Below are 24,333 nucleotides of genomic sequence, written 5' to 3'. Positions count from 1 at the left end.
ACTGTCCTTTGGGTAGGTGATTCCAGTTTGCTGCTTTGTGATATAAGGACGTGGTCCACCTCACCCGCACTAAGCCATTAAAAGAAAATACGAAAACTTTACTAATTTGGGGTCGCCGGTACCTTTTAAAAGGAATTGCATTAAAGATCCCTTAATTCCACCATTCGCTATCTACCTTGGAGAGAGACCCCTTTTGCACGAGGAGGCACATATATAATTCACTATAGCATTGTTTGTAATACTAAAAAATAAAAATGAACCTAACTTTCCCCAACAGGGGAATGGCTAAATTAGCCTGCATCTCCACACCGCGCAACGTCTGCAGTGTTAAGGGGAAGGTAAGACTGCATGTGTTTAAGGCAGACGACGATAAGGGGAGAATCCCGCTGCGCTTCACGTGGGAGCGCGGCTGCTGCTGGGGTTTCTGCTTCTTGATCCGCTTTTCCGGTGTGCTCGGCTTTGCGCCAGGCCCGGGATTCTGCGGCCCCAGCCTCGGTGTCCGCACCAGCCTTCCCCCCGCAACCCGCCGCCCGTCCTGAAGCCTTCTCCAAGGCGTGCCGGGAAACTGGACTCTTAGTGGTCGGGCCCTTGGGCGCCGGGACATGTTTCCGGGAGCCACTCTCAGCAGCGCACCAACCGGAAGCGTCCGTGTTGTGACGGAAGGAGATGCTCTCTGGAAGCTGCCGATGGTGAAAGGAGCGTGGCGGGCAAAGATGATTCAGGCGATTCTGGTTTTCAATAACCACGGGAAGCCGCGGCTAGTCCGCTTCTACCAGCGTTTCGTGAGTGCGGCCGAGCTTCGTCACATCCTTACAGGGCATCTGCGCCCCCTTTCTCTCTCTCTTTGTCCCGTACGGCGCATGCGGGCATCGCCCGCTGACCTCCTAGGGCTCCTGCACCGTATATGTGACCTTCCCCGGCTCGGGGCCCGTGTCAGGCCTTGTGTCCCACGCCCCGCTACCCCCGCTCTTTCCCACCCCTTCCTGGACCCCGGCATTTTTGTGACACTTCTCGCAGAGTCTCGGCACTATAAATGGTGTGTGTGTGTGGAGGGGGTGTGCCTCATGGACAACTTGAATGATTGAAATCAAATTAATCTTGTTGGTTGTTAAACGCAGTTTCACGAGGAGGAAGAAATATGCAGCTTTTTAATGATTTTGCTTTAGCTAACGGATTTGGAAAAGTGCTTTCTTGGAATTATTTTGCTTCAGTGTAGGCTGGGACTGCCCAGGAACTAGATACCTTTCACTACGTAGGGTTGAAGAAAGTCAGTTTGAAAGTGGGAAATGTTGAGAAATTATACGTGATAATGTGAATTTGAATTTTCCAAAGACGTTACTCTGGAAAAAATAAACATCATTATTTGTCTTCTGCCCCCCGACGTTTTATTTCTTCGTGGCTAGGTTTCAAAATGTTAAATACGTAATTGTGAAACCGTAGAGGGGGAAGTGTCAGAAAATTTATGTTCAGGCCTCAGCAACACCTTATTTTACCCTTGTGTCAAGTTAAGAAAAACCTCTTTCAGACTTCATTTCCTCTTTTATCAAGTAGAAATGAAAAAAAAATTTTTTACCTTTTTCATAGAATTTTTTAGCTAGGTTACATTTTATTATATCGATTTTATATTAACATTCAATAACACTGTTCAATTTGTATTTGCATTTGTGTGTGTGTGAATTTTTCTCTCAGGTTTTTTAAAGTGTAATTGAGATATGTTACATACCATATAGTTCACCTTTTAAAAATATACAGTAGAATGGTTTTTATTACTTTACAAAGTTATGCAACCATCACCACAATTTTAGAACATTTTCATTATCCCAAAAAGGTACCCACTAGCAATCATTCTGTGTTTCCCCCTCAACTCCCCCAGCCCTAGGCAACCACTAATCTACTTTCTCTCTAAATTTGCTTATTCTGGACATTTCATATAAAATGGAATCATATAATATGTGGTCTTTTATGACTGGCTTCTATTAGTGAATGTTTTCAGGGTTTATCTATGCTGTAGTGTATATCTGTTCTTTATTCCTTTTTATTGCCAACTTATATTCCATTGTGTGGATGCACCACATTTTGATTGTCCATTCATCAGTTGATATTTCCACCTGTGGCTCTTGTGAATAATGCTGCTGTGAACACTGATGTACAAGCTTTTGTGTGAGCATGTATTTTCATTTCTCTTGGGTGTATATATCTAGGAGTAGAATTGCTGAGTCACATAGTAACTTTATGGTGATCATTCGGAGGAACTGCCAAACTGCTTTCCAAAGTGGCTGCACCATTTTACATTCCCATCAACAATATATAAGAATTCCAATTTTTCCACCTCCCTATCAACATTTTCTATTATCTTTTTGATTAAAGACATTTTAGTAGGTGTAAAGTGGATTCTTGCGGTTTCAAAAATTTTTCTAATGTCTAATAATGTTGAGCATCTTTTCATGTTTTTATTGACCATTTGTCTTCTTCGGAGAGCATAGGATTTTTATAAGACCTAAATTAGCTCCTAAGTGAAAGTTACCTTGAAAACTGCAGAGTACTAAAAGATATGAGGGATTATTAAAATGATTGAGAGATGTAAGCAATTGGTAGTTTGCTCTTTTGTTGAATTAGAAATTAGGTAGCCTCACCATTTCATAGTGCTTACCCACTGACTATCACCACTTCCCTGTAGAATCAGATAAAAGGCTTTGCAAGATGTTTTTGTCAGTTTAAAAAAGTGCTGATTCTTAGCATGTTTTGTATTTCTGGGTACACAGAGTTAATTTTTTACAGCATCCTGGCGTCTGTGAGCTTTCTGAATTCTTTATATGGAAACCAGGAAATAGTGATTGATTTACTCAAACTTACAGTGACCAGTTATTAGCAAGTTTTCATTTATCCATTTGGTAAATACAGAGAGCCACTGTATACCAGTGTAAGTCAAAGTTATTAAAAGTAATTTCTCCACAATGACATTTTCCCTGTTTTTTCCTGTTTTGTTTAAGTAACTAACCATTTCAAGTCTAAGTTCAATGCTGTAGAAAGAAAGGGGTTAATGTTACTTGAATCTATGTTCTGACTCTTAAGGGAAGTCCAATCTGAAGGTTTTCTTAAGCTTTGCTACTCAAAATGTTGTCCTCAGACCAGCAGCATTGTTATCACCTGGAAACTTGTTAGAAATGCAGTCTCAGGAATTAGCCCAGACTTACTAAATTAAAATCTGCATTTCAACAACATTCCCGGGTGATTCATTACACATTGAGATTTTTTTTGGCCCTGCCACGCAGCTTGCAGAATCTTAGTTCCCCAACCAGGGATTGAAACTGCCCTTGGCAGTGAAAGCACAGAGTCCTAACCACTGGACAGCCAGGGAAATCCCATTATACATTGGGCACTGGTCTAGAGCTTTTAATTACTTTTGTCTTTCTTTATTTTGGCCATGCAGCATGTAGGATCTTAGTTCCCCGATCAGGGATGGAATCTGAATCCCCTGCATTGAAAGCGCCAAGTCTTAACCACTGGACCTCCAGGGAATCCCTACTTCTGTCTTAATGACTGATTTCTCCCTCCCACTATCCTTTTTTTAAAACCATACTTACTATGAACTTCATTTGTATAAATAGAAATCAAATGTGAGTTATCAGGAGATTCCATCACAGTTGAGCTTTCTGGAGTGTAGTAAGTGAAAAAAGGTGTTTATAGCTCTGCAATTGTTCAAGATCCTAATCTGTAAATAGAACATTTTCTGCCTTTCTCTGTAGTACTTTGTTGGTAACACAGCATCTTATGTGTAATGTCTATTACCAATACAAAAGATGGCAAATGCAGATCTTTAAAGCACTTATATGATTACATCTTGACTTCCTTAAAGTGTTAGACCTATTAACGTTTGTTATTTGCCCTGGCATAGATGTTTACTAGAGTAAGACAAAATATTTCAGAACCAGGCCTTCTAGTTATTCTTTGACCTTGTATGAGAGTTTGTCAGTTCTCCTTTCCTTGGTTATTCACAGTAAAGAAATATCAGCTTACCTATCAGGATGGTAATGGTTAGGGACTAGATATCTAGGTAAATATACCCTGTTTTAATTCCTGTAACAGAGCCTTGTTGTCAGTTTTTCCATAGATTCCCCTTTTACTTTTTCTCTACTCATCATTTCTATCTTTTCTGTAAACTGGTACCAAATGTTCAGATCATTCCTAGTTTGGAAGCCCTTGCCTTCCTGTCCATTCTCACTGATGGGATGTAGTTTTTCAGACTTTCCCACTGATTCACTTTATTTCTTTTATTCCATAGCCAGAAGAAATTCAACAGCAGATTATTCGAGAGACCTTCCATCTAGTTCTCAAGCGGGATGACAACATCTGTAACTTCTTGGAGGGTGGAAGGTAAATGATCAGTTTTCTCCCCATACATCCACTTTTGGGTGGCCTTCATTGTTATTGCTTTTTCAGGCAGTACTCAAGTGTCAGGTGAGTACCTGATGCAACTTGAGCTGAGCTGAGCTAAATCTGCTCAGGGAGAGACCCAGTTCTGTTTTGGAAGCTGCTAAATGGTTGTGCTTCAGATATTTAGAAGTTTGGTGCCTGGGAGGATAGGCAGAAGAAAAGGGGAGGTAAAATGGCTTTAGGTACCTCTGCCAAATTTGGTTGCCGTTCACCTGGTAGAAATGGCCTGTTGTTTGGCCTGTCCTCCCCCTTTCTGTTGGGCCCCTTCTCCTCCCTTGGCACAGAGTTTCTCTTTGATATATTCAGTTAAGATATAGACATTTAAATGTTTCCCATCTTCCACAGTTTGATTGGTGGCTCTGACTACAAACTGATTTATCGGCATTATGCTACCCTCTATTTTGTATTTTGTGTGGATTCATCAGAGAGTGAACTTGGGATCTTGGACCTCATCCAGGTATGTGTAGCAGGTGATGATGGCAGCCACTTCAGAGAGTTTGCATGGGATTTTTGAGTAACCATCTGTAGATCCTTTTGTCAGTCTCTTTTTTGATACTTGGTGAAAGTTGCTAGATGTCCACCAGATGGTGCTATGAGAAAGCTCCTTAGCAACCCTTAAAAACTCTTAGAGCTTTTGGATTCTTCTTCTCCAGCCCTCTCACTCCCTCGGTTTTCTTATACGAGGCTGACACCAGTTCCAATGTGTGTACTCACCCCCACCCCAAGCAATTAACTCAGTTCTCCATGGACAGTAACCAGGTGTCCCACAAATTTGCTCAATTCTGACACTGTCTACCTGGAGATAGATACCAATCTCAAGTCCAGGTTGTCTGTCACCTCGTGCTGCTGACAGCTTGAAGATTCCCATGATTTCCTCCTCAGGTTCAGTTTATTTGCTAGAGTGGCTCTCAGAACTTTGTAGAGAAACATTTTACTTTCTAGTTTACCAGCTTAATTTAAAAGGGTATAACTTAGGAACAGCCAGATGGAAGATGGGGAAAGGGCGTGGAGCTTCTATGCCCTCTTCAGGCACACCACTATCCTCGAATATCCACATGTTTACTAGCTTGGAAACTCTCCGAACCCTGTCCCTTTTGGGTTTTAAGGAGGCCTCTTTACATAGGCATGATTGATTAAATCATTGGCCATTGGTGACTGATTTGAGTTTGCAGCCCCTCTCCCCTCCCCAGAGGTCAGGAAGTAGGACTGAAAGTTCCCACAATCACATGGTTGGTTCCTCTGGCAACCAGTCCCCATTCCTGGGTGCTTTCCAAAAGTCACCTTATTAACAGAACAAAAGGCACCCTTATCACTTAGGAAGTTCCAAGGTTTTTAGGAGCCCTGTGCCAGATACAAGGATGAATACCAAATATTTCTCATTATAAATTACAGTGTCACATCATGTTTTAAGATTTTTTTCAAGTATCAAACTAAATGACATTAAAAAATGCATACTTTGTATTTTCACTTGTAATTCTAGCCTAAAGCAAAGAAACTTGATGTTTTATTTAGTCTGAGCAATCTTGACATAGGTAAACATGTTTTTTTAGGTTTTTTGAAAATTAGAAATGGCTTACAGATTTCTTTTCATTACCTTCATGGAAACTGAGATACGTAGGGACCCTATACTGGGAACTATTAATTTAGTACAATTCCATCATTTTGTACATGATATTCTAGATAGGCTTTAAGTGACTTGAACAAGTCACTTAAGTTGAAAGCACTCAAAAGGAGCATGCATTAAAACCTAATAACAACAATTATAGAAAAATCCAGCTATAGATTATAAACTTTACATGCTTACAACTATATTTTATTTTGTTAAGATAAAATTAAAGAAGCTAAATTTAATATACCTTGGGACAAATAAATGGAAATTTTAAATGTGTATTTTTATTTCAGATATACTACACTCTTCCAAAAAGTTATATTCTTGGACATAGCAACTTTTAAATTTTATTTTATTATTTTCTTTTAAATTTTATTTATTTATTTTTATACAGCAGGTTCTTATTAGTTATCTATTTTGTACACATTAGCGTATGTATGTCAATCCCAATCTCCCAATTCATCCCACCCTCTTTCCCTCCTTAGTGTCCATACGTTTGTTCTCTACATCTGTGTCTCTGTTTCTGCCTTGCAAACTGGTTCATCTATACCATTTTTCTAGATTCCACATATATGCGTTAATATACGATATTTGTTTTTCTCTTTCTGACTTACTTCACTCTGTATGACAGTCTCTGGGTCCATCCACATCTCTACAAGTGACTGAACTATGTTCCTTTTTATGACTGAGTAACATTCCATTGTATATATGTACCACATCTTTATCCATTCATCTGTCGATGGGCATTTAGGTTGCTTCCATGACCTGGCTATTGAAAGTAGTGCTGCAGTGAACATTGGGGTGCATGTGTCTTTTTGAATTATGGTTTTCTCTGGGTACATGCCCAACAGTGGGATTGTTGACTCACATGGTAATTCTGTTTTTAGTTTTTTAAGGAGCCTCCATTCTGTTCTCCATAGTGGCTGTATCAGTTTACATTCCCACCAGCAGTGCAAGAGGGTTCCCTTTTCTCCACACCCTCTCCAGCATTTGTTTGTAGATTTTCTTTCTTTCTTTTTAAAAATAAATTAATTTATTTATTTTTGTCTGTGTTGGGTCTTCGTTGCTGTGCATGGGCTTTCTCTAGTTGTGGCAAGTGGGGACTTGGTTGCGGTGCGCGGGCTTCTCAGAGCAGTGGCTTCTCTTGCTGTGGAGCATGGGCTGTAGGCGCGAGGGCTTCAGTAGTTGTGGCATGCGGGCTCTGTAGTTGTGGCTCACATGCTCCAGAGTGCACGCTCAGCAGTTGTGGCTCACAGACCTAGCTGCTCTGCGGCACATGGGATCTTCCCGGACCAGGGCTTGAACCCGTGTCCCCTGCACTGGCAGGCGGACTCTTAACCACTGCGCCACCAGGGCAGTCTCATTGTTTGTAGATTTTTGATGATGCCCATTCTAACCAGTGTGAGGTGATACCTCATTGTAGTTTTGATTTGCATTTCCCTAATAGTTAGTGATGCTGAGCAGCTTTTCATGTGCCTCTTGGCCCTCTGTATGTCTTCTTTGGAGAAATGTCTGTTTAGGTCTTTGGCCCATTTTCTGGTTGGGTTGTTTGTTTTTTAAACAAACATTGAGCTGTATGAGCTGTTTATATATTTTGGAGATTAATCCTTTGTCCATTGATTCATTTGCAAATGTTTTCTCCCATTCTGAGGGTTGTCCTTTCATCTTGCTTATAGTTTCCTTTGCTGTGCAAAAGCTTTTAAGTTTCATTAGGTCCCATTTGTTTATTTTTGTTTTTATTTCCATTACTCTAGGAGATGGGTCAAAAAAAGATCTTGCTGTGATTTATGTCAAAGAGTGTTCTTCCTATGTTGTCCTCTAAGAGTTTTATAATGTTCAGTCTTACATTTAGTTCTTTAATCCATTTTGAGTTTATTTTTGTGTATGGTGTTGGGGAGTGTTCTAATTTCATTCTTTTACATGTAGCTGTCCAGTTTTCCCAGAACCACTTATTGAAGAGACTGTTTTTTTCCATTGTATATCCTTGCCTACTTTGTCATAGATTAGTTGACCATAGGTGTGGGTTTATTTCTGGGCTTTCTGTCCTGGTCCATTGATGTATATTTCTGTTTTTGTGCCAGTACCATATTGTCTTGATTACTGTAGCTTTGTAATATAGTCTGAAGTCAGGGAGTCTTATTTCTCCAGTTCCGTTTTTTTCCCTCAAGATTGATTTGGCTATTCAGGGTCTTTTGTGTCTCCATACAGATTTTAAGATTTTTTTGTTCTGGTTCTGTAAAAAATGCCATAGGTAGTTTGGTAGGGATTGCATTGAATCTGTAGATTGCTTTGTGTAGTATACTTATTTTCAGAGTATTGATTCTTCCAATCCAAGAACATGGTATATCTCTCCATCTGTTTGTGTCATCTTTGATTTCTTTCAATCAGTGTCTTACAGTTTTCTGAGTACAGTTCGTTTACCTCCTTAGGTAGGTTTATTCCTAGGTATTTTATTCTTTTTGTTGCAATGGTGAATGGGATTGTTTCCTTAATATCTTACTGATCTTTCATTGTTAGTTAGTGTATAGGAATGCAAGAGATTTTTGTGCATTAATTTTGTATCCTGCAACTTTACCAAATTCATTGATTAGCTCTAGTAGTTTTCTGGTGGCATCTTTAGGATTCTCTATTTATAGTATCATGTCATTTGCAAACAGTGACAGTTTTACTTCTTCTTTTCCAATTTGTATTCCTTTTTCTTCTCTGATTGCCGTGGCTAGGACTTTGAAAACTGTGTTGAATAATAGTGGCGAGAGTGGACATCCTTGTCTTGTTCCTGATCTTAGAGAAAATGCTTTCAGTTTTTCACCATTGAGAATGATGTTTGCTGTGGGTTTGTCATATATGGCCTTTATAATGTTGAGGTAGGTTCCCTCTATGCCCACTTTCTGGAGAGTTTTTATCATAAATGGGTGTTGAATTTTGTCAAAGCTTTTTCTGCATCTATTGAGATGATCATATGGTTTTTATTCTTCAATTTGTTAATTTGGTGTATCACATTGATTGATTTGTGTATATTGAGGAATCCTTGCATCCCTGGGATAAATCCCACTCGATCATGGTGTGTGATCCTTTTAATGTGCTGTTGGATTCTGTTTGCTAGTATTTTGTCGAGGATTTTTGCATCTATATTCATCAGTGATATTGGCCTGTAATTTTCTTTCTTTGTGACATCTTTGTCTGGTTTTGGTATCAGGGTGATGGTGGCCTCGTAGAATGAGTTTGGGAGTGTTCCTTCCTCTGCAATTTTTTGGAAGAGTTTGAGAAGGATGGGTGTTAGCTCTTCTCTAAATGTTTGATAGAATTCAGCTGTTAAGCCATCTGGTCCTGGACTTTTGTTTGTTTTCTTTTATTTCTTCAGTGATCTCTTGGTTATTTAGTAACATATTGTTTAGCCTTCACGTGTTTTTTACATTTTTTTCCCTGTAATTTATTTCTAATCTCACAGCGTTGTGGTTAGAAAAGATGCTTGATATGATTTCAGTTTTCTTAAATTTACCGTGCCTTGATTTGTGTCCCAAGATATTATCTATCCTGGAGAATGTTCCGTGTGCACTTGAAAAGAAAATGTAATCTGCTGTTTTCGGATGGAATGTCCTGTGAATATCAATTAAATCTGTCTGGTCTGTTGTATCATTTAAAGCTTGTGCTTCCGTATTAATTTTCTGTCTGGATGATCTGTCCATTGGTGTAAGTGAGGTGTTAAAGTCCCCCACTATTGTTGTGTTACTGTCGATTTCCTCTTTTATAGCTGTTAGCATTTGCCTGTGTATTGCAGTGCTCCTTTGTTGGGTGCATATATATTTATAATTGTTATATCTTCTTCTTGGATTGATCCCTTGATCATTATGTAGTGTCCTTCCTAGTCTCTTGTAACATTCTTTATTTTAAAGTCTATTTTATCTGATATGAGCATTGTTACTCCAGTTTTCTTTTGATTTCCATTTGTATGGGAAATCTTTTTCCATCCCCTCACTTTCAGTCTGTATGTGTCCCTAGGTCTGAAGTGGGTCTCTTGTAGACAGCATATATATGGGTCTTGTTTTTGTATCCACTCAGTAAGCCTGTGTCTTTTGGTTGAAGTATTTAATCCATTCACATTTAAGGTAGTTATTGATATGTATGTTCCTATTACCATTTTCTTAATTTTTTTGCATTTGTTTTTATAGCTCCTTTTGTTCTCTTGTGTTTCCCACGAGAAGTTCCTTTAGCATTTGTTACAGAGCTGGTTTGGTGGTGCTGAATTCTCTTAGTTTTTGCTTGTCTATAAAGCTTTTGATTTCTCTGTCAAATCTGAATGAGATCCTTGCCGGGTAGAGTAATCTTGGTTGTAGGTTCTTCCCTTTTGTTGCTTTAAATATATCATGCCACTCCCTTCTGGCTTGTAGAGTTTCTTCTGAGAAATCAGCTGTTAACCTTATGGGAGTTCCCTTGTATGTTATTTGTTGTTTTTCCCTTGTTGCTTTTAATAATTTTTCTTTGTCTTTAATTTTTATCAGTTTGATTACTATGTGTCTTGGCGTGTTTCTCCTTGGGTTTATCCTGCCTGGGACTCTCTGTGCTTCCTGGAGTTGGGTAGCTATTTCCTTTCCCATGTTAGGGAAGTTTTCAAATGTAATATCTTCAAATATTTTCTCAGGTCCTGTCTCTCTTCTCCTTCTGGGACCCCTATAATGTGAATGTTGGTGCATTTAGTGTTGTCCCGGAGGTCTCTTAGGCTGTCTTCATTTCCTTTCATTTTTTTTTTCTTTATTCTGTTCCATAGCAGTGATTTCCACCATTCTGTCTTCCAGGTCACTTATCCATTTTTCTGTCACAGTTATTCTGCTATTGATTCTTTCTAGTGTATTTTTCATTTCAGTTATTGTATTGTTCATCTCTGTTTGTTCTTCAGCTCTTCTAGGTGTTTATTCTTTAATTCTTCTAGATCTTTGTTAAATATTTCTTGCTTCTTCTCCATCTTTGCCTCCATTCTTTTTCTGAGGTCCTGGATCATCTTCACTGTCATTATTCTGAATTCTTTTTCTGGAAGGTTACCTATCTCCACTTCATTTATTGTTTTTCTGGGGTTTTATTTTTTTCCTTCATCTAGTACATAGTCCTCTGCTTTTTCATTTTGTCTGTCTTTCTCTGCATGTGGTTTTCGTCCTGCATGCTACAGGATTGTAATTCTTGCTTCTGCTGTCTCCCCTCTCTTAAGTTTTATTTATTTATTTACACCCATTCACATTCAGAAAATGACTTAAAATGATTAGTTTTAAAATTTCATATAGCATATTCACTTATGTATAAAAGTATAAATAAATACTAGAAACATCCAAAAAAGATTCATCCCTAAGATAATTTAAAATTTTTTTTTTTTTTTGGCTGCATTGGGTCTTTGTTGCTGCGTGTGGGCTTTCTCTAGTTGTGGCGAGTGGGGGCTACTCTTATGAGTGGGCTTCTCATTGCAGTGGCTTCTCTTGTTGCAAAGCACTGGCTCTAGGCATGCAGGCTTCAGTAGTTGCAGTGCGCGGGCTTTAGTATTTGCAGCACGCAGGCTCAGTAGTTGTGGCACGTGGGCTCAGTAGTTGTGGCGTGTGGGTTCTAGTGTGCAGGCTCAGTAGTTGTGGTGGATGGACTTAGTTGCTCTGCGGCATGTGGGATCTTCCCAGACCAGGGATCGAACCCATGTCCCCTGCATTGGCAGGCGGATTCTTAACCACTGCACCACCAGGGAAGTCCCTTTAAATGCTTTCTTAACACCTGAGTTCGATTGGACGTTGAGAATCAATGTGGCCTAACAGAAAGAGCTCAAGATCTAGAATCAGAAAACCTGGGTTTGAGTCATGGATCCACCATCGGATATAGAAATACTAGGTTGTAAAAATGGAACAGACTTACAGGTACAGAGAACAAATGGGTGGTTGCCAGAGGGAAGGGGGATGGAGGTGGAGGGCAAAATAGGTGAAGGGGATTAAGAGGTACAAACCTCTAGTTATAAAATAAATAAGCCACAAAGGTATAATATAGGGCTTAAGGAATTTGGTCAATAATATTTTAATAACTTTGTTTGGAAAGAGATGGTTGCTAGACTTACCACGGTGATTGTATCATAATGTATGCAAATGTCAAATCACTATGTAGTATATCTGAAACTAACATAATATTGTATGTCAACTGTATTTCAACTAAAAAAACCTGAAATACTAGGTTGTAGAATTCAATTGTGACAGTGTATTTTATTTTATTGTACACTGTAGAATGCTATAGGAATTTGCATGTAATAAGTGTATTAGAAAATAAAGGTAAAATATATAGTGATAATATAGTTTTAAAATTGAGATGCAGTTATTAGAGGAGATGCACTTCAAGACAAAAGAGAAATGCATATTAACAAGACAAAAAAGTGTAACTTTATAATGTCGTGGACATTTATTAAATACTTAGCATGCATTGGATTTGGGAAGATAGATAAAGAAAAGGTAAAAATAATAGGAACTAAGAGTTTTCATCATTGAAAAGACAATAAAATCAGTAAATAGTTATCCTAATATAAAGAGGATAAAAGTCAGAAATAGAAAACATTAAAATGTTTTAACGGATGCTATACATAGTTATAATGCCAATATATTTGAAATAGCTGACCTCAAAAAATAAATATCCAAAGACACTGAATCCAATATCAGGATGAAATAAGAAAGGTAAAATGAAAAACTGACTCCCTAATAGACTCAGTAGATTTTAGTACAGTAAGACCTCTATTATATAAGTTATTTTTTAAACTCACACTAAAAAATCATACCGCTTGGGCTTCCCTGGTGGCGCAGTGGTTGAGAGTCCGCCTGCCAATGCAGGGGACACGGGTTCGTGCCCTGGTCCGGGAAGATCCCACACGCCGCGGAGCGGCTGGGCCCGTGAGCCGTGGCCGCTGAGCCTGCGCGTCCGGAGCCTGTGCTCTGCGATGGGAGAGGCCACAACAGTGAGAGGCCCGCGTACCACAAAAAAAAAAAAAAAAAAAAACATACCGCTTAAGTGTATTTTATGGAGTAAATTGGTTATGATCCAAAAGCTTCTCAAAAAGAAAATGTTAGTCAGATACTGCATTTTTTTAAAAAATGTATTTATTTTCTTTTTTGCTGCATTGGGTCTTCGTTGCTGTGTGCAGGCTTTCTCTAGCTGCGGAGAGCAGGAGCTACTCTTTGTTGCCATGCACAGGCTTCTCATTGTGGTGGTTTCTCTTGCTGAGGAGCACAGGCTCTAGGTGCGCGGGCTTTGGTAGTTGCGGTGCGTGGGCTCAGTAGTTGTGGCTTGCAGGCTCTGGAGCACAGGCTCAGTAGTTGTGGTGCATAGGGTTAGTTACTCTGCAGCATGTGGGATCTTCCTGGACCAGGGATTGAACCTCTGTACCCTGCATTGGCAGGTGGATTCTTAACCACTGCACCACCAGGGAAGTCCCAGATATTGCATATTTTTATTGGACAGAATTATTAAATAAAATCTTAGCCAATAATCAGTTGAACCAGGGAGTCATGAGACCTGGCTCTTGTTTTGGACTCTCCTGTTAGCAAGCAGCATGGTCTTAAATCATTTAAGTCTTGTTGGCATTAGAGTTTTTGTTTTATGTTTTGGCTCTGTGTGTGTGTGTGTGTGTGTGTGTGTGTGTGTGTGTGTGTGTGTGTGTTTATTTTGATTTATAAGTATACTAGGTGTTCTTTCTAGCTCTAAAATTCTTTCTCAGGAATACTGCATACTAGAAGAATTATTTATTATGTCCAAATAGTCTTTATTCCAAGGATACGAGTCAGTTTAACAATGACATATTCTTAGAGTCTCTGTTACAACAGTAAGAAAAACATAACTAATATAATTTCATCAGTAGATGCTGAGAGAAATGATTACCCAAATTATATTGCTGAAATACTCTTAAATTGGAATAGGAAGCATTTTTACTTGATTATTTAGTGCATGTTTTCTTTATTCAGTATAAACTATTTATTGTTGAAGAAATAATACACTTATGTGGTTCAAAATTCAAAAGGCATACCAAGAGTATACAGTGAAAAACATCTTTCTTCTCTTCTCTCCCAGTCACCCAGAAACAGCCAATTTTAGTTTTAAAACTAAGAGCCAGGGCTTCCCTGGTGGTGCAGTGGTTGAGAGTCCGCCTGCCGAGGCAGGGGACATGGGTTCGTGCCCCGGTCCGGGAGGATCCCATGTGCCGCGGAGCGGCTGGGCCCATGAGCCATGGCTGCTGAGCCTGCACGTCCGGAGCATGTGCTCCGCAGCGGGAGAGGCCACAACAGTGAGAGGCCCGTGTACCGCAAAAAAAAAAAACAAAACAAAAAACCAAGAGCCAGAGCCAGTGTTATCTCAGGGGAGAAATCTACAGACATTTATGAAAACAAGATGTCTCTTACTGTTTACTCTAATTTGAGCAAACGTTTGTAATGAGTGATTAAAAAAGAAATGAACAAGTAACATAGTAAAGGAGGAGAGAGGTAAGTTATTACTGTAAGAGAGCCTGATTATGTACCTAGTAAACCTTTAAAAAATATGGGGGGAGATTGTAGCAAGTAATGAATGATACGAGCAACATGGCAAAATATGGAGATCAATTCGTCAAAATTGAATTTCCTATTTTTTGTGAAAACAGCTAGGAAATTCATAATTAAAGAAATTTCACTTACAGTAGTGACAAAGGATATTTAGTGTTTGGAAATTAACTTAGTATGGAATACTTGATTCCAATAAAACTCTAAAATCTTTGTTTATTTATTTATTTGGCTGCGTTGGGTCTTAGTTGCAGCACATGGGATCTTTAGTTGCTGCATATGGGATCTAGTTTCCTGATCAGGGATCGAACCCAGGCCCCCTGCATTGGGATCATGGAGTCTTAGCCACTGGACCACCAGTGAAATCCCTAAAATTGTAAAATTTTAAAGGAAAAACATAAAGGAATACTTGAAATCAGTGGAGCTATAAGCCCCTTATTGGGAAGAGTTGAGCAAAGATGACAGTAGTAATCAATAGATTAAATGGGGAACCAAGTATAAATCCAGAAGATCTTTTATTTTTTTAATTTTTTTTTGGCCATGCCACACAGCATGCGGGATCTTAGTTCCCCAACCAGGGATCCAACCCGTGTCCCCTCCGGTGGAAGCATGGAGTCTCAACCACTGGACTGCCAGGGAAGTCCCAATCCAGGAGATCGTATAGAACTTGGTAAAGAGAAAGTTTATGAGGAAAAGTGAATGGCCAAGAAATGCAGAAGTATGTTTGTTCTGAGGGAAGAAGGGCAGTAATGAGTGATTGGCTTCACTAGGCTTCAGCGTATATAATGGTTGCAGATGAAATTATTATCTACCTAGAAAATCCAAAACAATCAACTGGAAAACAATTAGAATTAGCAATATAGTTCAGTAAGGGACTGGATACAAGTTTAATGTATAAAAACTAATAGCTTTCCCTTAGCAATAATAAGTTAGAAAATGTAATATTTAAAAGGGGCCCATTCAAAGTAGGAAAATGTTCCTTAAGACACCCAAGAATAAATGTAAAAGATGTATAAGACCTATATGAAGAAAATTTAAAATTCTACTGAAAATATTATAAAGGAGCAAAATGAATGAATAAAACATACCCTTTGCCTGTGGAAAAAACTTTTAAAACTGTTAGTACAGTTGACCCTTGAACAACACAGGGGTTAGAGGTGCTGACCCACCATGCTGTCAAAAATCCCTATATAATTTACAGTAGGCCCTCCTGTATACCCAGTTCCTCTGTATACACAGTTCTTCCGTGTACAGGGTTCCTTCATGTCCGTGGTTCTGCATCTTCAGATTCAACCAACTGGGGATTGTATAGTACTATAGTGTTTACTATTGAAAAAAATCTGAGTGTAAGTGGACCCGCACTGTTCAAGCCTGTGTTATTCAAGTGTCAACTGTACTTCCAGCTTATAAATTACTGAAAACCCAATCAGAATCCCAATAAGATTATTGCTGTTTTTTTTTTTTTTTTTTTTTTTTTTTTTTTTTTGTGGTACGCGGGCCCCTCACTGCTGTGGCCTCTCCCGTTGCGGAGCACAGGCTCCGGACGCGCAGGCGCAGCGGCCATGGCTCACGGGCCCAGCCGCTCCGCGGCACGTGGGATCCTCCCGGACCGGGGCACGAACCCGCGTCCCCTGAATCGGCAGGCGGATTCTCAACCACTGCGCCACCAGGGAAGCCCGATTATTGCTGTTTTTTAAATAATTTTTATTGTGAAACGTATATACAAAAACTACGGAAGACATGCCTATACAGTTTGAGGAATGCCAATAAAATGAAACTCTCACCCAGATTAAGAAATAGTACATTGCTAGTACCTCAAAGCCCCTGTATGTCCCTCCTCAATTCCATCCCCCTTGTTCATTGCATCCTTCTTCAGACTCTTTTTTAAATATTTATTTTCCTTTTCTTCTTCTTTTTTTTTTTTTTTTTTTTTTGGCTGTGTTGGGTCTTCATTGCGGCTCACGGGCTTCTCTCTATTTGTGGTGTGTGGGTTTTCTCTCTCTAGTTGTGGCGTGTGGGCTCCAGAGCTCATGGGCTCTAGTTTTTGCAGCATGTCGGTTCTCTCGTTGAGGCACTCGAGCTCAGTAGTTGTGGCGCGTGGGTTTGGTTGCCCCATGGCATGTGGGATCTTAGTTCCCCAACCAGGGATCGAACCTGCATCCCCTGCATTGCAAGGTGGATTCTTTCCCATTGGACTACCAGGGAAGTCCCTTTCTTCAGACTTTTAAGCTGATCATTGCTTTGCTTCTCTTTATAGTTTTATCATGTGATGTATATTCCCTAAATGATATTTTGTTAGTTTGGAAAAACTGAGTGTAAGTAGTTGTGCAAGGAAAGGATAATTTGCTACTACTAGATGAAAGCTCCTGCAAGAAGATAAGCTGAACACGTCACCATCTGGCTTCAGCGTCGCTGAGGGTTTACCAGAGGCCTTTCTGAGGAAGTTTGAGGGCAAGGTCATGTGAGTGATTCCAGGGAAGCTTAGAGCTCACCGTAGTTGGGGCATTAGCCTTTGGCTGTCTTGGAGGAACATGGACAGGAAGAGTGGACCACTGTGCATTTTCTGCTTCTCACCTTTCATAACCTCTGTATTTCGAGAGTAAATCAAAGCAGAACATTTCAATGGGGGATTGGTAAAATGAGTATTCTCAGCTGATCCAGGCAGCAGAGCAGTAGAACAGATACTAGATGGTTTGACTTGTTTCCATTTTCCTTTTTTTTTATTAGTTTGATTGTTTTCATTTTCCTTTTTTTAAATTAACCCAAATAGAACTACTGTAAGTCTTAATGCAAACTGTTGTGCCTCTTCACACCCCAATGAAATCCCTGGGTCAAGGGATTAATATTTCTAATTATAATGCATGTTGCTAGATAGATATTTGGGAAGGTTATATTAATTTATAATGCTTCCAGAACTATATGAGTTTATGTTTGTTCCTAACTCCATCATTGAAATACGTCATTTTTAATTTCTACTTGGAGGTGAGTGGTACCTCACTAATGTCTGAATTTTTATTTTTATTAATCATGCCAACTTTTCCCATGTGTGAATTTACAATGTTCTTTTTCATGTAAACCTTTTGTAATATAATTGAAACATTTGTCCAGTTAAGTCTAGTTCCTGGTTTATAATATTATATTTCATCTATTGTAAGATACATATTTTTTCACACTTTAATAACTAACTGGATATATATTACAGTAGATGACATCTTACAGTTAACAACTGACAGCATTTTTTTCCCTGTTAATACAAAAATAATGATTTGTCTTATAGTCAATGAAAAAATAATTCTTTGTATATTTTTGTTTATTTTAAAACTAACTTTTTTCTAAACGATTCTATTAAATGTAAATAATCCATTTATACCTCCCCTTGTTGAAGAAACCTTAATGTATAATATGTTAAGTTAAGAGTAAAATCCAAACTCTCTATCACAACCTGCAAGGCCCGACATGGTCTGGCTCCTTTGTCTCTCTCTGTGCGATCTTACCATATACACTGTCACCTTCACTGTAGCCATTCCAGCCGTCTTTCTGCTCCTCAGGTCCAAGTACATTTTTGCTTCAGGGCCTTTGCACCTGTTCTGTCCACTGGAGTGCTTTTTCCCAGGTTTTTCACTCTTCAGCTCTTCAAAAGACTGGCTTCTTCATTCGTGACTCAGCTCAAATGTTAATTCTCAGAGAGACTTTCTTGACTCTGTTTGAAATAACCCCCATCACATCATCCTATTTACTTCCTTCAGAGCACGTGTGACAATGGAAAAGATCTTGTTTATCTGCCTCATTCTTCTCGCACCCAGAACATAATCCAGACAAGAATGTGACTTGCTGACTGAGGTATCCCCAGAGTACACCAGTGTGTGCCTAGTGCACAGTAATCACCCGCTATTTAGTGTTTACTCTTCACTTTGTTCCCCTGAGTTATGTTTCTCTTTCTGCGTTAATTTTGCACTGTTTTACTTGTTGTTAATATAGGTTCACATCCCTAGTAAGACCAGTTATTCCCCTTGGGTGCGGTTCTTTTTCAGAATATTCGCCAATAGTTATAACCATTTATTCATCCTTATACATTTTTGAATAATTTGTAAAGGTCCCAAAAGTCCCTGTTGGATTTTAATTAGAAGTGAATTTAAAGTAGCATTTCCTTGCATTTATTCATTCCTTCTTTCAAATCTTACATTACAGTTTTGTTTTGTTTTTCAGAAAAGGTCCTAATATCCCATGATTTATTCTGGAGTTTTAGGATATTAAGCTTTTATTCATCATTATATTCACAAATATTTCTTTATCATTATACAACCGTCCCTCTAATTCTTACTTTACACTGTTCATTATTTGCACTTCAGCATAGTTGAAACTATCCACTTTTATGTTTATCTCCTCTACTTCTTCACTAGTCATAAGTTTATCTTCCAATTGGGACAAAATTCCAAATCATTTGTTTTCAATTAAAAAATGCTTTAATAAGTTTTTAGCACAAAGATTATTTAAATCTTTTTAACACACAAGATTTATTTCAGTATATTCTGAGATATGGAACTGAGTTTCTTTTTCTCTGTATCATGTTCCAGTTTCTTCAAATTATTCAGTCTCCCATTGTTTTGCTACTTCTAGTTTAAACTTAAATTTCTATATAAATGTAGGCCCCTTTTTGGAATTTCAAGTACATTGTTTTGGGTTTTTAAAATTATACAGGTAGTACCTGAATATATTCTTTTTATTTAAAAAAGTAAGGTTTTTTTTTTTAAACAGTTTTATTGGGATATAATTCACATACCATACAATTTATCCATTTGAAGTGTGTAATTGAGTGGATTTTAGTATATTCACAGAGTTGTATAGCCATCATCACAACCAATTTTAGAACATTTTCATCACCCCAAAAAGAAACCTCTTACTCATTATAATCACTTCCCATTTCCCTCCAACTGCCTCCTAACTCCAGCCCTAGGCAACCATTAATTTACTTCCTGTATCTATAGTTTTGCCTATTATGGACATTTCATAAAAATAAATTTGTATAATATGTGGTCCTTCTGGACCACAGAAGGACCACAGAAGACTGGCTTCTTTAGCATAATAGTTTCAGTATCCATCCATTGTTGTGGCATGTATCAGTATTCCATTCCTTTTTTATTATTATTAATTTTTATTGGAGTATAGTTGATTTACAATGTTGTGTTAGTTTCTGCTGTACGGCAAAGTGAATCAGTTATACATATACATATTATCTACTCTTTAGATTCTTTTCCCATATAGGTCATTACAGAGTATAACAGTAAATTTATTAAGTAAACTGGAGATGTCCTCCCTCTTAGCATTCATTCCCCTCTCATATACCACTCTCCTTTCGAGAGGTAGCCACTGTTAAGTCTTTTAATGCATGTACACATACACACCTGTCACATACATTATTTAACTTTTAAGTAAAAAGTAATCTCACTACAAACATAGCTCTGCAACTTGCTTTTTTAATCACTTAGAAGTCTTGGAGCTTTTTCCACTTCATATATGCTTTTTAGTGATGCATGATTTTCCACAATATTAATGTATCATAGTCTTTTATTTATAATCTTTTATTCAGTACCCTACCTTTGGGCATTCAGGTTTCTCCCAGTTTCTTCCTGTTGCAAATTATTGTGCAATGATATCCTTGCACATGCATCTGTATGCGTGTGTGTTAGTTTCTTTAGCATAGATTCCTAAAATTGGAATTGCTGCTTTAATTAAAAATGTGTGCTTTTTAAATTGTTAGATAGTGCCTGATTGCCTCTCCCCAAAGTCCTATTTCCCCATAACCTTACCAGCTTTAAATATTAGGGATATTTTCAAATGTTTGCCATCTTATGGGTGAAAAAATAGAAATTTGTTGTTTTCCCTAGCTTTCTTGAATACTAGTGAGGCCACATATCTTTTACTGTTTACCAGTCATTTTGTATTTGAAAATGTCTGACCATAGCATTTGTCCACTTTTCTAATGGCTCATTTGTTTTTGTTTTTTAAAATCTATTTATTTAATTTTTAATTTTTTGGCTGCATTGGGTCTTTGTTGCTGCGCGCGGCCTTTCTCTAGTTGCTGCGAGCAGGGGCTACTCTTTGTTGTGGTGTGCGGGCTTCTCATTGTGGTGGCTTCTCTTGCTGTGGAGCATGGGCTGTAGGCACGTGGGCTCAGTAATTGTGACTTGCAGGCTCAGTAGTTGTGGCACATGGGCTTAGTTGCTCCGCGGCATGTGGGATCTTCAGTTGTAGTGCATGGGCTTAGTTGTCCCATGGCATGTGGGATCTTCCCGGACCAGGGCTCAAACCAGTATCCCCTGCATTGGCAGGCGGATTCTTTTTTTTTTTTTTTTTTTTTTTTTTTTTTTTTTTTTTTTTTTTTTTTTTTTGGTGCTAGGCGGGCCTCTCATTGTTGTGGCCTCTCCCATTGCGGAGCACAGGCTCGGGACGAGCAGGCTCAGCGGCCATGGCTCACGGGCCCAGCCACTCCACGGCATGTGGCATCTTCCCAGACCGGGGCACGAACCCGTGTCCTCTGCATCGGCAGGCGGATTCTCAACCACTGCGCCACCAGGGAAGTCTGGCTCATTTATTTTATTCATTTGTAAGCGTTTGTTTTTTTCTTAACTTTATGGATACTAATCCTTTTCTGTTATATTTATTTCAGATATTTTCTCCTAGTCCATTTGTCTTTTAACTTTATGTAGTTAGGTTTGCTTGTCTTTCTTCTTGTAGCTTGAAGGTATATAAAAATATTCTCCAGTATTGCCATTGCTTTTTTTTTTCTTTTGAGAGAACCATTTTTATTATTATCACCACCCAGCTTATTTGTGCTTGATTATGTAGCACATTGGCCAGATTGTCTAAAGAAATCTACATAACATTTTATTTCTTTCATGTTTCAAGAGATGAAAATAACTGTAAAAAGTTAACAAAAGTACACAAGACAGTGGACACAAAAAAATCTGTCTGTGAGATTTTATCCCATCTGCAGCTTTTATATATTTGAAAAGTAGAATTCATGAGCTAAAAAATATTGTCCTATCAAGTTTGTTTTTTAAAATTTTATTTATTTTTGGCTGTGCTGGGTCTTCGTTGCTGCACGTGGGCTTTCTCTAGTTGTAGTGAGCAGGGGCTACTCTTTGTTGCAGTGCATGTGCTTCTTGTAGTGGAGCACTGGCTCTAGGTGTGCAGGATTCAGTAGTTGAAACGCGGGCTTGGTAGTTGTGGCATGTGGGCTCTAAGGCGTGCGGGCTTCAGTAGTTGTGGTGCGCAGGCTCAGTAGTTGTGGCTTGCAGGTGCTAGAGCGCAGGCTCAGTAGCTGTAGTGCAAGGGCTTAGTTGCACCATGGCATGTGGGATCTTCCCGGACCAGGGATCGAACCCATGTCCCCTGCATTGGCAGGTGGATTCTTAACCACTGCACCACCAGGGAAGTCCCCTCCTATCAAGTTTGATAGAAGTAGATTTAACCTGATTACAACACTAACACCAGTATCATTGATTTAATAGTTATAAAAAATGATGTTTTTCTTTTTTCCCCCAGCTTTATCTAGGTATAATTGATGTATAACACATAACATTGTGTAAAGTTAAGATGTATAGTGTATTGACTTGATATATATTGCAAAATGATTGCCACCATATAAAGCTAACGTCTCCTATCATGTCGCAAAATTATCATTTCTTTTTTGTGGTAAAAATCATATTTTTCAAATATGATTTGAAAAATCATGAATGTCAGCATGACATTCATGCAAATTAGAATGCTATGTGTTTGGTGTGCAAGGACCTGACTTCAGAACAAGAACTCTGGAAGTCTCATACTTTTTTTTTTTGGCCGTGCCTTGTAGCATGCGGGATCTTAGTTCCCTGACCAGGGATCAAACCCATGCCCCCTACAGTGGAAGCACGGAGTCTTAACCACTGGACCGCCAGGGAAGTCCCTCTCATACTTTAAATGTGTGATCTTTTTCAACCTGTATCCATTCCTCGCATTGAAGATGTGAGACCCAATCCTACTCGTCTTTGTGTATGAGTTTATGATCTTTTCATACTGAGCATCTAGATTTCCACATACTACTTCCTGTTGCTTCAGAGTCTTGTAACTTTCTTCATCAGCTAAACTATATCCAGTGTTTTCCTTTTTATTTCTGTTCAGCGAATTTTATTGGAGTTACAGCTGCTGTGTTGTAATAGCTAAATATGGCTATTCTGATCTCTGCCAAAGGTTTAGCTTGTGGGGCTGCCCTTTGAGCCTCTGTAGCTACTTGAGGAGTTACTTGTGTTCTTGATGGCAACAGGGCAGCAACATTGAGAACAGAATCTCCAGTAGCTTCAGCTGTTTCTTCTTGTTTATCTTTTTCCACCATTTCCTTTTCTTGTAATTTGTCTGCCCTTTCCAACCTTGTAGGATCAAGACCTTTTCCATTCCTTGCTTCTACTAAGGTGATGCCTTTTATGAGACTTAGATCTTGAATGACTTTTGCCTCTTGATGACTTTCATTCTTTGCATTTGTGTCTGTTCTCACCATTTTCAGTAGTTGCTCTTTTCCTTTGTGAGAAGAATGTTCTTTGTCATTTTATTCCCCAGATTTGTTTTCTTAATTTAGTTTTAGATTCATGTCATATTATTTTGCCATCTGAGTCTGTAGCACCTTCATTTCAGTCCCTTCATGCATTAGCATGCTGTTTGCTTATTATGTTCTGGCTCCTGCAGTTTCTTCCTACATTATCTGACTTTTGTTTCCTTTCTCTTGACCTTGATTATGATCTTGAATAATGATGTTTTGAGAAAGCTTTAGGAGAAACAGATACATCTGAGTGTTCCTTTTGATCTCTATCTGGGGATGTCTTTTCTGGAGCTATTCCATCTTATTCTGGATCACTAGCCTACTGGGAACCCAATTGTTACGGATTAAATTGTGTCCCCCCCAGATTTGTATGTTGAAGCCTTTAACCCCCAATGTGACTGTATTTGGAGATGGGGCCTTTAAGAAAGTAAGTTAAACTAGGCCTAAGGGTGGGGTTCTGATCTCATGCAGCTGGTGTTCTTATAATTATGAAGAGGAAGAGACACCAGAGATCTCTTTCTTTCCACATGCACAAACCAAGGAGAGGCCATTCAAGGACACAGGGAGAAGGCAGCTGTCTGCAAGCCAGGAGGAGAAACTGCCCCTGCCAAACCTTGATCTAGGACTTCTAACCTCCAGCACTGTGAGAAAATGTCTGTTGTTTAAGCCACACAGACTTAGTTACTACCATGTGGCATTTTGTTTTGGCAGCCCAAGCAGACTAATACACCAATCTTAATTTCATTAACCCTCTTTAATGAAAACAGCCCCTTGGCACAGTGCTGCTGAGAAATATGGGCTGCTTCTCCTCACGTGTCCTGGCGCTAGGCAGCATCTCCAGTTGCTGCTTTTAACAGTGTCAGCTAACCAGAAGCATCCCACAGAATGACTAAATCATTGCCAAGAGAGACCCAGATGGCATAAAATGGATCTGCCATTGCTTTGTTAGTTTTTTTTTTTTTTTTTTTACATTTAGCTCAATATCTTTAAGGTATTTATATGTCTGTATTGAGATAGGTACAATATTTTTTACTGCAAAGGATAGCCATTTGTCCTGACACTATTTATTGTCTATGTCATCTTTTTCCCATCATTTTAAAATATGACCTTTATCAAAAATTGTATTTTCTTGGCATGGGAGGCTCCATGCAAAATGAAGTGCCTCTACCCCCAGACCTACCAGA

The 24,333-nt window shown here is 38.8% G+C and overlaps 1 protein-coding gene across 2 annotated transcripts in view; it reads left to right on the top strand.

Moving 5' to 3' along the window:
* The first annotated feature begins 574 nt into the window (after nt 1–574).
* The window catches only part of AP3S2 (adaptor related protein complex 3 subunit sigma 2), a 58,240-nt gene continuing 34,481 nt past the window's right edge, over nt 575–24,333 (top strand). The window contains exons 1-3 of one of the 2 annotated variants that reach the window (XM_059056642.2): nt 575–782; nt 4,283–4,374; nt 4,780–4,891. In XM_059056642.2, coding sequence (XP_058912625.2) covers nt 603–782; nt 4,283–4,374; nt 4,780–4,891 — 384 coding nt within the window. In that variant the 5' untranslated portion in view covers nt 575–602. Of the gene's footprint in view, nt 1,037–4,282; nt 4,375–4,779; nt 4,892–24,333 lie in introns of both variants that reach the window. The other variant, XM_067029910.1, reaches the window with a different exon arrangement.

This window comes from Kogia breviceps, chromosome 3, assembly GCF_026419965.1.
Source record: "Kogia breviceps isolate mKogBre1 chromosome 3, mKogBre1 haplotype 1, whole genome shotgun sequence".
Classification (NCBI taxonomy): domain Eukaryota; kingdom Metazoa; phylum Chordata; class Mammalia; order Artiodactyla; family Physeteridae; genus Kogia; species Kogia breviceps.
Note: the sequence above shows the minus strand (reverse complement) of the source record. Positions and strands in the feature narration are given on the sequence as shown.